Consider the following 14,684-nt stretch of genomic DNA (forward strand, 5'->3'; position numbering starts at 1 on the left):
CCAGTGCAGGTGGCACGTAAAAAGCACCCACTACACTCACGGAGTGGTTGGCGTTAGGAAGGGCATCCAGCTGTAGAAACATTGCCAGATAAGACCGGAGCCTGGTGCAGCCTTCCGGCTCCCCAGATCCCCGGTCGAACCGTCCAACCCATGCTAGCATGGAGAACGGACGTTAAACGATGATGATGATGGTGATGATATATATATGGGGAGAGAAAGATTAGATAAAGCATTAACCAGCCACGAGTAACTCCCATCCTTAATATTTTAGCTAATACAGTAATTTCTCACCTATCACAATTTATTATTTAAGCTTACATTGATTCCTTCCGTCCAACCCGTGCTAGCGTGGAAAACGGACGTTAAACGATGATGATGATGATGGTGTTGTTTTGCATTTATAATAAAATAACTATATACAAATTATAAAAATAACTTAGAAAATATACAGTACAGTACCGTTTCTACTTGGCAGATTTTCACCTACCGTGGGGGGTTTTGGAATGTAACACCCGCCATAGTCGAGGGATTACTATATTAAATACAGTAGCCCACTAAGAATAATTAATGAAATCGTTCAGAAGAAAACTTACCAGCATGCACAAGAAAGAAGGCTTCAACAGCTGGTTGGAGAATCAGTACGGCATGGTGGTCAGGTGTCTTGGCTAATTCTGTGAGGCAGTCTCCAAGGGTCTGCCACATTTCATCTAACTGTAATTGATCACTAAGGCGAGGAAGTTCTCCTTCCTTCCTTGATCGTCCTTTTCGGTCATCAACTAAATTCTCTGAAAAGTCAAAAATATACAGAGTCCCAAGTGAAATTATGTAGGACACAAAAGTAACAAGGGCAGGAATTGGACAAGTGATCTAACCCTTAAGCATTCAGATTGCTTTCAAATGTAATGTTTGTTTATTCACATTGTTTTAATTAATCATGCATTATCTCATAGCATCAAGATTTTGGATGATGGGATTATTTTTACATGTAAGGTAGTTGATGTGAGAGGCCACATCTGGCCAATTTTAACACGAAACGGGAGAATATTTGAACCAAATATGAAAGGTTTAAACACTTAAGGGTTCAGGATCTATAGCCCAACTGACAAGTGCCCTCCAAAATTAACAAATGAAATGCAGTTAACTAGCAGTCAAACCAAACAAAAACAATCCTTAAATTATATAAAAGCTGAAATGTTTTAACACTAATATTAAACAAAAAGGATGTCTGACTCACTCAAAAAGGACACAAATTTTTATAAATGAAGGATAATGAAATGAAATTAATTGTAGAGAAATAGAGGGCCAAAATTGACTTTGATGTGATTTGAACTCAGAACAAAGGATAAGCTGGATACTTATATAATTAACTCTAGAGAAAGTAAACTATTTTAGCAACCCTAAATGCATGAAATATGTTGCATTAACCCTTTAGTGTTCGCATTATTCTGCCAAAATGAATCCTTTTTTATCCACATTGTTTTGAACTAATCATGCATTATCTTGTAACTATGAGAATTTGATGAGGTAGCTGTTAATTTTTAAAATGATATTGTAGGGCTGGTGTGAGAGAGACCAGATCTGGCCAGTTTTAACATAAAACAGGCAGAATACTTTTGGCCGGATATGGCCGGTTTAAATGCTAAAGGGTTAAACATTAGAAGTGGACCAATCATTTTTGTGCTATAAAAGTTGGCCAAACATACATACACACACACAGCATTTTTTTTTTCTTCTTTTAATTATTAAAACTGAAACTGAGTGTCATGTAACTCAAGTTTCATGTTACTGTCTCATGAGACAAACTCAGTTTCAGTTTCAGTAAAATGCCATATGTACTGAACACTCCTTTCTCATTTGTTTAACATAAAACAAAGTATGTGTATGCGTGTGCACGCACACAATGAGCATTCAGAGATTTTTAATAACTTAGTCGAGAAAGGAAGAACAGCACTCATACCTCTAATTTTTTTCCAGAGATCAGGAGGGTGGGGACGTTATTCTCTTGCAATGGAGGGAACCTTATTGCATAAACAGACAAAACAAATAATGTAAAGAGCATTTGCCACTGCTCAAACAGTTCAATCCACTGCAGCCACCTGAATTGATCTCTGACAGATGAAAGGGCAAGTTCACAAAAGTGGGACTTCAACCCAGACGACAAAGCCGTGCATTCACCTCTTCAGTAAGACAACTGCTCCTGTCCCTCTATCCTAATTTATTTCTCAATGCTATAACCCCCTCACCCATTAAGTTGAGGAGGTTTTATGCTGTGAGTAGTTGGGGATTTCATCAGTACTAGTACCACAAAGAAAGCACCCGGTGCCCTCCTGTAAAGTGGTTGGCATTAGGAAGGGCATCCAGCTGTAGAGACCATGCTAAAGCAGACACTAGAGATCAGTGCAGCTCTCTGGCTTGTCAGTTCATACCAAACAGTCCAATCCATGCTAGCATGTATGGAGGGTGTTACATAATTATAATGATGATAATTCTTTTTTATATGCTTGTAGATTTAGTGTAGAATCCTTGTAAAGGATTATGTGAGGTCATCGATTTCAGGAAACTTCATTGTTGCACCGACTGAAGTAACAAGATTTCAATTTGGCACGTGTCACCTACCTGCTTGATCGACATCCATTTGAGAATCTGTCATCAAAGTGACGGATTCTATGAAACTTTGTTGCTGTGTAATAGATTGTGATGGCTGGTTCTCAGATAAAGTGGAACTGGTCATTTCCTGACTGCTGCTGGTACTGGTGGTGTTAGCATCTGTAGCAGTGGTACCGCTGGCCGTAGAGGCAGGCGCTTGAGTAGCAGCTGCTCCATCTTGTGAGGAGAACATTGCGCCACCACTGCCAGAGGTGTCTATCAATGTTTCCATGGTCGGTGCCAACACATCGTCTGTTAGAGTTCTTTCACCTACAAAACATCAACAGTTATAAGTGTGGTTACGAGAGAGAAAGACAGAACAGAGAGGGGGGGGGAATAGAGTGGAGTGAAAATAAATTTTGGAAATTGAAAATACCTGAGGGCTAAAATGTTGCTATATTTGATTGCTAGCAAAATGCTAAAATTTCGCTGAGATCAATCAGGGGCATTTACTCCCTCAAGCCCCCTAAGCTCCGAAAATGGGGGATTTTTGTAAATTTTTTACACTAGAGGAGTTGGGGGGGGGGGCTTGACTGATCTAAGCAAAAATTTAGCATTTTTTCTAGTAATAATATACAGCAAGATTTTAGGCCTCAGGCATTTTCAATTTCCACAATTTTTTTTTATTTTCACTCCACCCTACTGTGGAGTGTGCTCAGATACTTGCACATTAATTTCACAAACAGACTCTCCCATTGGTCAGTTCAACTGGAACCCTTGTTGTTGTAACTGATGGAATGCCATAAAAACAGCAGTAAAAAAAAGAGAGGGAGGAAACCTATGTCTGAAAGCAGTATAAACGAGAAAAAAAAGGGAAAATAGTTGTACATACCTGCGGCTCTTGCCTTCTTGGCAAGTGACTGACGTGCAGCATCTCTGAGATGAATGATTACTTTAAGGATACGAAGGAAGAACTGTTGGCTGGAGTTCTTACTGGTCAACATAGACATTGACGGCAACTGTAGATCATGACCTCCCTTCATTTTAGTGGGGGCAGACACAACAACATTAACTGCTCGGGTGAACCTATACCATAAGAGAAAACAAAATAATCATCATCTGAATCCATCAATTAAAACTGCAATGGCAATCATGAGCTGGGAGGAAGGACAAGAGCAGTGACCCTCATCAAGATGGTTGGGGAGTGAAGATTTTAAATATAAACAGAGCAACAGCTGGCAGGGAAAGAGTTTCACAGGGATAGATAATCTTTAAGAAAGTGAGGCAGAGCCCATTTTTTGTTCTTGCATAATCAAATAACCATTTAACCACAGTTGCACAACTGGAAGCAAGTGTATATGAGTAAGATTATGGCCTTCTTAGCAATGAACTTTAACCTCAATCAGTCAACTAAACCACACTGACAGTAGTAAACTTACACCTTACCATCAGAGTTATTGCATCTTGCAACTTTGGCCTTTATCCCTCTCTCTCTGGTACTTATTCAATCGATCTCTTTTACCAGAAACCACTACCAGTCAGCAAGTGGTGGTGGTGGGCAAAGAAAAGGACACAGATTTTATATATATACTCTTTTACTTGTTTCAGTCATTTGACTGCAGCCATGCTGGAGCACCGCCTTTAATCGAGCAACTCGACCCCAGGACTTATTCTTTTGTAAGCCCAGTACTTATTCTATCGGTCTCTTTTGCCGAACCGCTAAGTGACGGGGACATAAACACACCAGCATCGGTTGACAAGCAATGCTAGGGGGACAAACACACATACATATATATATATATATACATATATACGACAGGCTTCTTTCAGTTTCCGTCTACCAAATCCACTCACAAGGCATTGGTCGGCCCGGGGCTATAGCAGAAGACACTTGCCCAAGATGCCACGCAGTGGGACTGAACCTGGAACCATATGGTTGGTTAGCAAGCTACTTACCACACAGCCACTCCTGCGCCTATGATAGACTATACTTTACTAATCCCAAGGATACCAACTCTGATGTCGAAATCATGTGATTTGTGGAAACATACAAAGCGATGTATTAAATATTTATAAATTCCATCCTAGAATTATGGTTATTATATATATATATATATATATATATATATATATATATATATATATATATTGGGTCAGCCCATAAATAATGTCGTTTTTTCAATTGCATGAACCTAAAGTCGGGATAAACTACCTGAACCAACTTGCTGTAAAAGCAGGTAATAATTTTACCTTGTGCTTACTCTTAGTGCAAGTTTTGAAGAGTGCAGTTCGATTTTAACAGTTATTTTTTCAAAGCTATAATGGAAGTGACAAAGGAGCATGTTCAGCATATTTTGCTTTATGAGTTCAATAAAAGCAACAATGCAATGGAAAGTGCAAGGAATATTAATGCAGTATATAGGGATCGGACATGGTGGTTCCAGAAATTCCAAGCTGGAAACTACAGCTTTGTCCTGGAATATCTGTAGTGTTCGATGAGGACATCCTGCAAATCCCGTTTGAACAAAATCCCATCATAACTGTTGAGGAACTAGCAGAGAGCTTGGAATTGGTCATTCAACCATTCATCAACAGTTGTGCCGAAATGACCACTTTTGGTTTCAAGACAAAAGGTGTTCTTCCATCAGGATAATGCTTGGCCACATACAGCAAGGATGACATTCCAAAGGCTGGAGCAGTTTGAATGGGAAATGATGCCCCACCCACCATATTTGCTGGACATTGCTCCATCTGATTATCATTTATTCCGCAGTCTTCAAAGTCATTTGGATGGAAAAAATATGAATTCTGTAGACAAGGTCAGAACAGTAATGGACGAGTATTTTTCATCACAGACAAGTGAATTTTGGAAGGGGGGCCTTGTAAGTCTACCAGATAGATGGAAGAACATTGTAGAAAATGAAGGAGAGAATATTTTAGATTAAAAAAACTTTGCTTATTTTAATTTTGAAAAAAAAAAAAAAGAAAATTCGTTTATTTATGGGATGACCCAATATACATGATGGGCTTCTTCCAGTTTCCGTCCACCAAATCCATTCACAAGACTTTGACCAGCTTGGGGATACAGTAGACATTTGCCTAAGGTGCCATGGAGTGGAACTGAACCCAAGACCATATGAGTGGAAAGCAAGCTGCTCAACCACACAGCTATGCCTGCACCTACATTGTGGGATGATAATACCACAATGACTGTCATTGGGAAGCAACCCTTCCCTATACCAGTTAGTTGGCTATGGAGGTGACTAGCACAAACCACACGTTCCTTCTAAATGCTTTTATCACCAACAACACATGGTTCATGGTCTCAAAAATTTGTCCTATGAAGAAAGGCTGAGGACGCTCGACCTTTATTCTCTTGAAAAATGCCGCCGCCGTGGTGATCTCATTCTCGCCCACAACATCATAAGAGGAAAGTGTAACCCCTCGAAAGAGCTGTTCTTCACTCCTGCTCCAGAGCGTCGGCTGCGGGGTCATTCCGAAAAGCTCTACCTGCGACGATTTCATCTCAATCGAAGGAGAGGAGCTTTCTCCGTCCGGGTTGCGGATCCGTGGAACAAGCTGCCAGACGAGATGGTGAAGATGCCGATGGCCGCTTTGTTCAAAGCCTCCCTTGACCTCAAGTGGCCTGAACTCTTTACATGAACACCACCCTGTACTTAACTCCATGTCCCCCTACATGGCCTTGCTATTTGCTTTTGAGCCAAATTAACTAACTAACTAACTAACTGTTCTGATGAAATCAACAGAGGAAGGTTAAGTAGTGTAAGAGATTAATTTACTCACCTGTCCGTCAAATAACCTTTCACCAGTGGACCTGTGTCCTTGGACTCATCTCCTTGGATATCTTTTAGCTTCCCGTTCAATTCTTTGATTTCTACCAGCAGCTTACTGTAAACAAATACAAAATTTACTTCAGTAAATAACACAGGAATTTAACAAAATTTATAAAACAGGAGCAGAATGTCAATGAGTGGTGGATAGCAGCAATGTGCCATCTACATTTCTGCCTCACAGTATGTCTATTAGTTTATCAAAGTCATCAGGGTGTGTACACTGCTGTCTTTTAGGGTATCATCATTATTATTACACAGGCAGTGAGCTGGCAGAGTCGTTAGCACACTGGATGAAATGCATAGCAGTATTTTGCCTGTCGCAACATTGTGAGTTCAAATTCCACTGAGGTCGACTTTGCCTTTCATCCTTTCGGGATTGATAAATTAAGTACCAATAAAACAACATGTAATCAATTATCCCCCTCCCCCAAATTTCAGGCCTTGTGCCTATAGTAGTAGAAAGAATTATTATTATTATTATTATTACTACTACTACACTGTGTAAGATGATCTTTGTCCTTGGGCAGCAACTGTTCCTATTTGCTTACCACTAGAAAGCAGGAAAAATGGCTAATATTTCCTTCAAAGTTTGCTTTTGTTACGTTTATTCAAGTACCCCACCAAATCCCTCTCAGCACATGGCTATGATGCTCCCCCACTACTCCTGCTCAGAGATGCACATATTGTCAGCTACCAAGGGACATGCTCAGGTTGTTGAGGTCAAGCAACTGACAAGCAAATCTGTGGTATTGAGCAGAATATTTGCTGTAATGATATTTCTGCTTGAGCAACTCAGTGCTGAGTCTGCTGGAAATGTAATGGAAAATAGGTCAGTTTCAAAACATTGAATGACCAGATCACAAAAACAAAGTTTGGAGGGAATAGTAATCATTTGATCTGATTTCTAGATATAAGCAATTAGGAAATAACACTTACTGAACAAAGAGAAAAAGAAATTTGTTTGTGTTATTCTACATATAACATACATATGCGCATGAACACACACACAAAGAGTGCCCCAGCATGGTAGTTCAATGAAGGAAGTAATACATAGATCATCAATATTGTCATTTCCACAGTTTTACATGGGTTGGATGTAGTTTCTTTGAGGCAGATTTTCTACAGTCGGATGCCCTTCCCGTCACCAACCCTCACCTGCTTCCAAGCAAAGTGATATTTCACCAAGACCAGGCATGTTCTTGCATGGAATATTGGAATTGAACAACACTGCTTGTATGACAGTGACACTCATTTACAACTATCAGGCAATGTCAAGACAAGGACACACATGCACAATTAAATTCTTTCAGTTTCTGTCTACCAAATCGATTTACACAGCCTTGGCCTACCCAGGGATAAGCAGAGGACAACTTGGCCAAAATGGTATTGAACCTAGGACCATGTGGTGGCATGGCTGTGCCTATATATATATATATATATATACTCTTTTACTTGTTTCAGTCATGTGACTGTGGCCATGCTGGAGCACTGCCTTTAGTCGAGCAAATCGACCCCAGGACTTATTCTTTGTAAGCCTAGTACTTATTCTATCGGTCTCTTTTGCTGAACCACTAAGTTACAGGAATGTAAACAGACTAGCATCGGTTGTCAAGCGACGTTGGGGGGACAAACACAGACATGCAAACATACACACAATGGGTTTCTTTCAGTTTCCGTCTACCAAATCCACTCACAAAGCTTTGGTCGGTCCGAGGCTATAGTAGAAGACACTTGCCCAAAGTGCCACACAGTGGGACTTAACCCGAAACCATGTGGTTGGTAAGCAAGCTACTTACCACACAGCCTCTCATACGCCTACATATATATATACACACACACACACACACTCACACAAAAAACACACACACATGTCATTATGTTTCAATAGTTTGAGTCATTGCTAGTGTGTCACAAATCACACAGATCTAGCAATAATCTAGCACACACACACTAAGAGAGAAACACTTACCGGATATGGTCACAGATCGTGTGACCAAGTTCTCGAGCGCCATCCAATAGTAATTTGAGCACAGCATTGTGGGTAGCAGAATTGGCTCTAGACAACTGCAGCAACAGATTGGTGGCATCTTCCAGACCTTCTTCAGAACAAGACTTGGAAGTCAACACCTATTTGAAAATAAGGGAATTGTTTTAAACTACAGGAACATAAACAGCTGCAATTTACTAATACTGGTGATCTTCACATGGCTTCAGTCACTGGACGGTAGGTATACCACAACATCCCTTTCAAGGGTTTTAGTCAATCACATCAACCCCAGTACTCCATTGAATTTGTACAACGCGTTTTTGTTCAACCCTTGGTTCTGCTATGCCCTACACTCAAACCAATGCACATTTGTAGTTCCCATCTACCAATTTCATCCAAGGATTTAATTGATCCAATGTTATGTGCTCAAAGTACTGCACAATAGAACTGAATCTGGAACCATGCAAATGCAACATCAACTTGCTAACACCATAGTTTATTAATACTATTTCAATATTCCATCAGTTGGTATAATAGCAATTTTTAAGTTTATCTACAGAATATCTACAGAATTCAAAGCCAGCACTGAAAGTTACATTTCATTTACAAACATGGGATCTTTTCCGTTTGAATGGCAGTTTTTTCTAGCAGTGTCATATGAAATTGTCACCCATAATTATGACCCTAGTATCGATCTATTGCATTACAATCTATTTTGAGTTAGGAGTAGGGGGAAGGGTATCTTTTTTTCTGCACAAACGTAAATAAACCCAATCTGTTTCTTAAACGAGGGACATATTCATACGGCACAGAATGTTGTTTACCCCAATGGACGTCAGTGATTGGTTGAAATTGCAGAAATTGAAGAAAAAAAAACAACAAATATCTTACAAACTATGGAATTTTCTCAATAAAGCCAAGAGAAAAAGATGTTTTATAAACACATTCTGCCAGTATATGAAGTTTAAAATTTTTTAGTTACCTAGAAATTATGTTAAAAACTGCCGTTCAGATCGAAAAGATCCCAAACATGTCTAAATAAACAATGTGATTGAAGACAAAAAATAGGTAATGGGTGTATCTGCATATTTCAAATGTTATTGCTCTTTCTTTAGTAGCACAACTAACCCTTCAACTATCCACAAATGTATTGCTTGAATACCCACTAAATTTAGTGATGTAACACTATTGCACAGATTTACATAATATGTAATTGCAGCCATGGCTGCGTGGTTAGGAAGCTTGCTTCCCAGCTATGGTTTCGGGTTAAGTCCCACCACATGGCACCTTGGGCATCTGCTATAGCACCGGGGCCAACCAAACCATTGTGATTGAATTTGGTAGGAGGAAGTTACTGCTGCATGTGTATAGGTGCTTGTGCCTCTGAGAGAGAGAGAGATGGGTAATTAATTTACATGGCACCTGTGTCGGTGGCACATAAAATCACCCACTACACTCTCGAAGTGGTTGGCGTTAGGAAGGGCATCCAGCTGTAGAAACACTGCCAGATCTGACTGGCCTGGTGCAGCCTTCGGGCTCGCCAGACCCCAGTTGAACCGTCCAACCTATGCTAGCATGGAAAGCGGACGTTAAACGATGATGATGATGATCAATAGACAAAAAGGTACAACTAATCACCCTCACACCTGTAACAATTTCTCAGTTTCTGCTGTAATCAGAGAGAGAACGGTGGCTTTGACCTTTGTCTAGGGAAACCTCTGTAGATTCAATATCTACAAAACAGGAAATTCCAGGTGTTTGTCAGGGGAAGTGTTACATGTAGCTATGAGAATAGGGCCTGGTTGGTGAGGATATAGAGCAGTTGTGGGAAAACCACTGCCTGCAGGACACTGAATAGCATGCCTACAAAAAATTAACTTGAACTTTTTTTACAGTAGTGCAACCACAACCATGTAGCTCACTTTTCAAAAATGCTTGGTGCAGAGTTGAAAAGTGAAAGCCATGGAAATAGCAGACAAGACAGACTAGAAACAATACATCCATGAATTCAGTGGTTGAAGCTTGTGGATGATAGATTAAATCATGGTAAAGTAGTCCAGGACATTCTTTTATATGGGGAGATGGTCAGTAATCATCTTGGCTTTCTTTTCTGTCTTCATATGTTAAAACAATTGATTCATCAACAGGTACCATTTTCTCTTAACAGCTGGACCATCATCATTTTGGTCTTTCTTATACTGTCCTTAATATATTCCAGTTCAAGGAGCGCCCACCTCCTCTGGCAACTAAGGGCCTCTTGCTCGGGATGAAAAGTAGACTATGATGCATGTGTGCGAACTGCCATGCTACATGGTAGCGAAATATGGGCCATGATTGCTGAGGACGCGTGTAGGCTTGAAAGAAATGAAGCTAATATGATACGCTGGATGTGTAAACTTGCTGTGCATATACAACCGAGTGTGAGGACCCTGAGAGAAAAGTTGGACATGGCCGAAGCCAGTGTTGCATGCCCGGCCCATTTAAAAGTACCCTTGATGCGTCAGGCAATATGATATGCTTGAGAAGACCTGTTGAGTTAAGCAAAACCAAAATCGTAGCTGTAGCCAGTATCTTCTGATTGGCTCTTGTGCCAGTAGCACATAAAAAGCACCATCCAAATGTGGTTGATGCCAGGGCTGCCTGACTGGCTCCCATGCCAGTGGCACATAAAAAGCACCATCCGAATGTGGTTGATGCCATTGCCGCTTGAGTGGCTCCTGTGCCAGTGGCACGTAAAAAGCACCCACTACACTCTCAGAGTGGTTTGCATTAGGAAGGGTATCCAGCTGTAGAAACATTGCCAGATCAGATCGGAGCCTGGTGCAGCCACTGGCTTGCCAGTCCTCAGTCAAACCGTCCAACCCATGCCAGCATGGAAAGCAGACGTTAAACAAAGATGATGATGATGATGTCCAATTCCTGACATTATCTATCACCAAAATCCTTAGTTCTCCGTTATTTTTTCATTTGTTTCCCCTTTCAATTAACAATCTCTGTAAACCAGATTTTCTCTAATCAAGTCTTCAAAATATTTTTTTATTCACCCTTTGAGGGTGTCTATTGCTATACCCATTGACAAAAAATGCAACTACCCCCCCCCCCCAACCTCCACACAATCACTCACGGCTAGAAGAGAAAGCAATAGAATATGACAAGCTCACTGCTTGACCTCCACTGATTCAGCCATGAAGGAGCTGAAAACCAAAGTAAATAATAAGTATGTTACCTTAACTGCTAACTGAAGTTGATTTTCTAATATAAGGAGGTTCTTCCATGAATCTTGCAGCTCTTCAATCTCTGTCAATGAAAGAAACAACCATGTCATTAAGATTAATAAAAGATATGTAGAGGGGGGATAGGGGGAGGAGGAGGAGGAGATGAAGCCAGAGCAGTTATTGTGAATCATGTACATGTAATCAAGGGTTTGTGGTACATAGATTGTTGATGAAAGGAGAGAGAGAGAGTTGAGAGAGAAAGTTGAGAGAAAGAGAAAGTTGAGAGAGAGAGAAAGTTGAGAGAGAGAAAGTTGAGAGAGAGAGAAAGTTGAGAGAAAGAGAAAGTTGAGAGAGAGAAAGTTGAGAGAGAGAGAAAGTTGAGAGAAAGAGAAAGTTGAGAGAAAGAGAAAGTTGAGAGAAAGAGAAAGTTGAGAGAAAGAGAAAGTTGAGAGAAAGAGAAAGTTGAGAGAAAGAGAAAGTTGAGAGAGAAAGTTGAGAGAGAGAGAAAGGTGAGAGAGAGAGAAAGGTGAGAGAGAGAGAAAGGTGAGAGAGAGAGAAAGGTGAGAGAGAGAGAAAGGTGAGAGAGAGAAAGGTGAGAGAGAGAGAAAGGTAAGAGAGAGAAAGGTGAGAGAGAGAAAGGTGAGAGAGAGAAAGGTGAGAGAGAGAAAGGTGAGAGAGAGAAAGGTGAGAGAGAGAAAGGTGAGAGAGAGAAAGGTGAGAGAGAGAAAGGTGAGAGAGAGAAAGGTGAGAGAGAGAGAGAAAGGTGAGAGTGAGAGAGAGAGAAAGGTGAGAGAGAAAGATGATAGAGTAGTGAAAAAAATAAAATAAAATGTGAGAACGATAAAGAGGAGTATAAGATAAGGTCAGCCAGTAAATAGGTTTATTAAGAGAGAGAGAGATATGGTTTAATCCATTTGATACCAACTTCACTGGAGACCACCTGTTCGTTCTAGGATACAAACTTCCAATTTAAAAGCCTTCCATCAAAGTTCATATACAAAAATGCCAGCTTCATACTGACCAAGATATTATTTTTCACCAATTTGAAAAGCAATTGAAACAAAAGTAGGTTACTTTAACAAAAATATGGCACGAAAAGGGTTTTGAGTGGCTGGTTTATGTGGTTGCGACATATTTACATGTGACAACAGTAGTTTGGATAAATCGAATCGAATAAAATGCTGTGTGATATTCTGTTAAGAGTCCTCCTTTACATCCTGAGTTGCAAAACAGCTGGAATTTATTCTATCGTGCTTTCATCTCTGGGTATGTCTTTAGGGTGATTTCACCGACTACACCCAAATGTTTGGCCTTATCTAACTGATGTCAATGTTGAACGATGCCCCTGTTTGACATCAATATATTTTACGGTCAGACACAAAGGAAGCAATCATTAATATTTAGTTGATTTTGAACTCTTAACCCTTTAGCATTCAGATTATTCTATCAAATGTAATACAACACATGCCAGAATGGACAGCGGATGTTAAATGATGATCATTCATTATCGTGTAGCTTCAAGATTTCAATGATGTGATTATTTTTAGAATGACATTGTAGGGTAGGTGCGAGAAGCCACCTCTAGCTATTTTGAGCATAAAACAGATAGAATATATCAGCCAGATATGGCCAGTTTCAATGCTAGAGAGTTAAACTAGCAGAATATTTAAGCTATTAAATCCAGGTCAAAATTGATTGAGCAGGTCTATGACCAAAGGTATTCCAGCCATAATCATCCTACCTGTTTAGGGTACACAACACTTCATTTTAAAGGGGAAAGGATACATCGGATAATGAATTTGAAAGTGATTTGGCAGCTATTTCTAGCAGGTTGGATGACTATATAGAAGCTGCCTCACTGGCTTACATTTTTAATATTTCATTGCAGCATTCTGCAACAATAACTAATGGAAGGAAAGAGTAAACATACTTAGGCACACGGACTATGTTGATTTTAAGAGGAACAGGCGTTACCGAAATTGAACCCAACTAATTCAGTGTTTGACTGGTTCTTTATTCAATCAACTCCAGAAGGATGAAAAGGGAAGCTTGGTGGGATTTGAACTCAGAATGTAGAAAGCCAAAAACAAAAAACAAAAAAAAGCATTTTGCCCTATGCTCTGATGACTCACCAATTAACAGTAAATATAACAAATCATCTGAACAGAGAACATTCACTTTTTTCCTATCCCATTCAGGGTCATTATTTAATAAACGGAACTTTATAAGCCACCATAAACTGAGAGAAAACGATTATATTTAACAAGATTAACTGTTTTGATACCAAACCGTCTAAGACTGCATCTGGCTCTGTAGTACAAAGATCTTATTTTCAAAAGTTTTGAATTAAAATCTTCCACCAAAACTTAATGTAAATTTATGTTCCTAATACCAGTTTAATAAAAACTGCAGCACGGATTTTTGTCAGTGAACAGGTCGCGGATTTTAGTGACGAAAATATTTTGACAAATTAAACTTAAATGTTGAAGTGAACCGAACAGCTTTTGTGTGTTTCTTAAATGGCTTATAAACACCTTCCACGCTGCAAAAATAAAGTTATTTTACTAAATTCTTTGTTTAAAATTAATTGAAGTAATCACAGAGCATCACAACAGAAATATAACAAAAGAGTTAGGATATGTCTAACAGCAGGGTTAACCGTTATTTAGCACTTTAACCGACGGTTCATCACAAGCTTCATGCAGCCGCCATATGCACTGCAGCAGGTACATTTTCAGAATTTGAGAAAATTTATTCTGCATCTTTGAGACGGTTTCAAGGAAATTTAAATAACATTAATGCTAAATATTAAAGATGAATTCTGAAATATTGAAAAAAAATGCCAAAACAATTACATTTCCTTGTAATTAACCCTTTAGCGTTCAGATTGCTGTTAAATGCAAAGCTTTTTCACTCAACTTGTTTTGAATTAATCATGCATTACCTTATAGCTTTGAGGTTTCAATGACGTGATTGTTTGTTTTTTAGAATATCAATGTAGGTTAAATATGGCCAGTTTGGATGTAAAACCTGTAGAATATT

At 39.5% G+C, this 14,684-nt stretch overlaps 1 protein-coding gene across 12 annotated transcripts in view; it reads right to left on the bottom strand.

Annotated features, from left to right (window-relative positions):
- The window catches only part of LOC115223431 (E3 ubiquitin-protein ligase HUWE1), a 153,958-nt gene that overhangs the window by 12,096 nt on the left and 127,178 nt on the right, over window positions 1-14,684 (bottom strand). For all 12 annotated transcript variants that reach the window (XM_036512614.1, XM_029793970.2, XM_029793977.2 and 9 more), the window contains 6 exons: window positions 11,654-11,724; window positions 8,410-8,567; window positions 6,391-6,495; window positions 3,479-3,672; window positions 2,617-2,916; window positions 594-785 (listed from right to left, as the gene is read on the bottom strand). In XM_036512614.1, the coding sequence (XP_036368507.1) occupies window positions 594-785; window positions 2,617-2,916; window positions 3,479-3,672; window positions 6,391-6,495; window positions 8,410-8,567; window positions 11,654-11,724 (1,020 nt within the window). The remainder of the gene's footprint in view (window positions 1-593; window positions 786-2,616; window positions 2,917-3,478; window positions 3,673-6,390; window positions 6,496-8,409; window positions 8,568-11,653; window positions 11,725-14,684) is intronic.

Source organism: Octopus sinensis, linkage group LG23 (genome assembly GCF_006345805.1).
Source record: "Octopus sinensis linkage group LG23, ASM634580v1, whole genome shotgun sequence".
Lineage (NCBI taxonomy): Eukaryota > Metazoa > Mollusca > Cephalopoda > Octopoda > Octopodidae > Octopus > Octopus sinensis.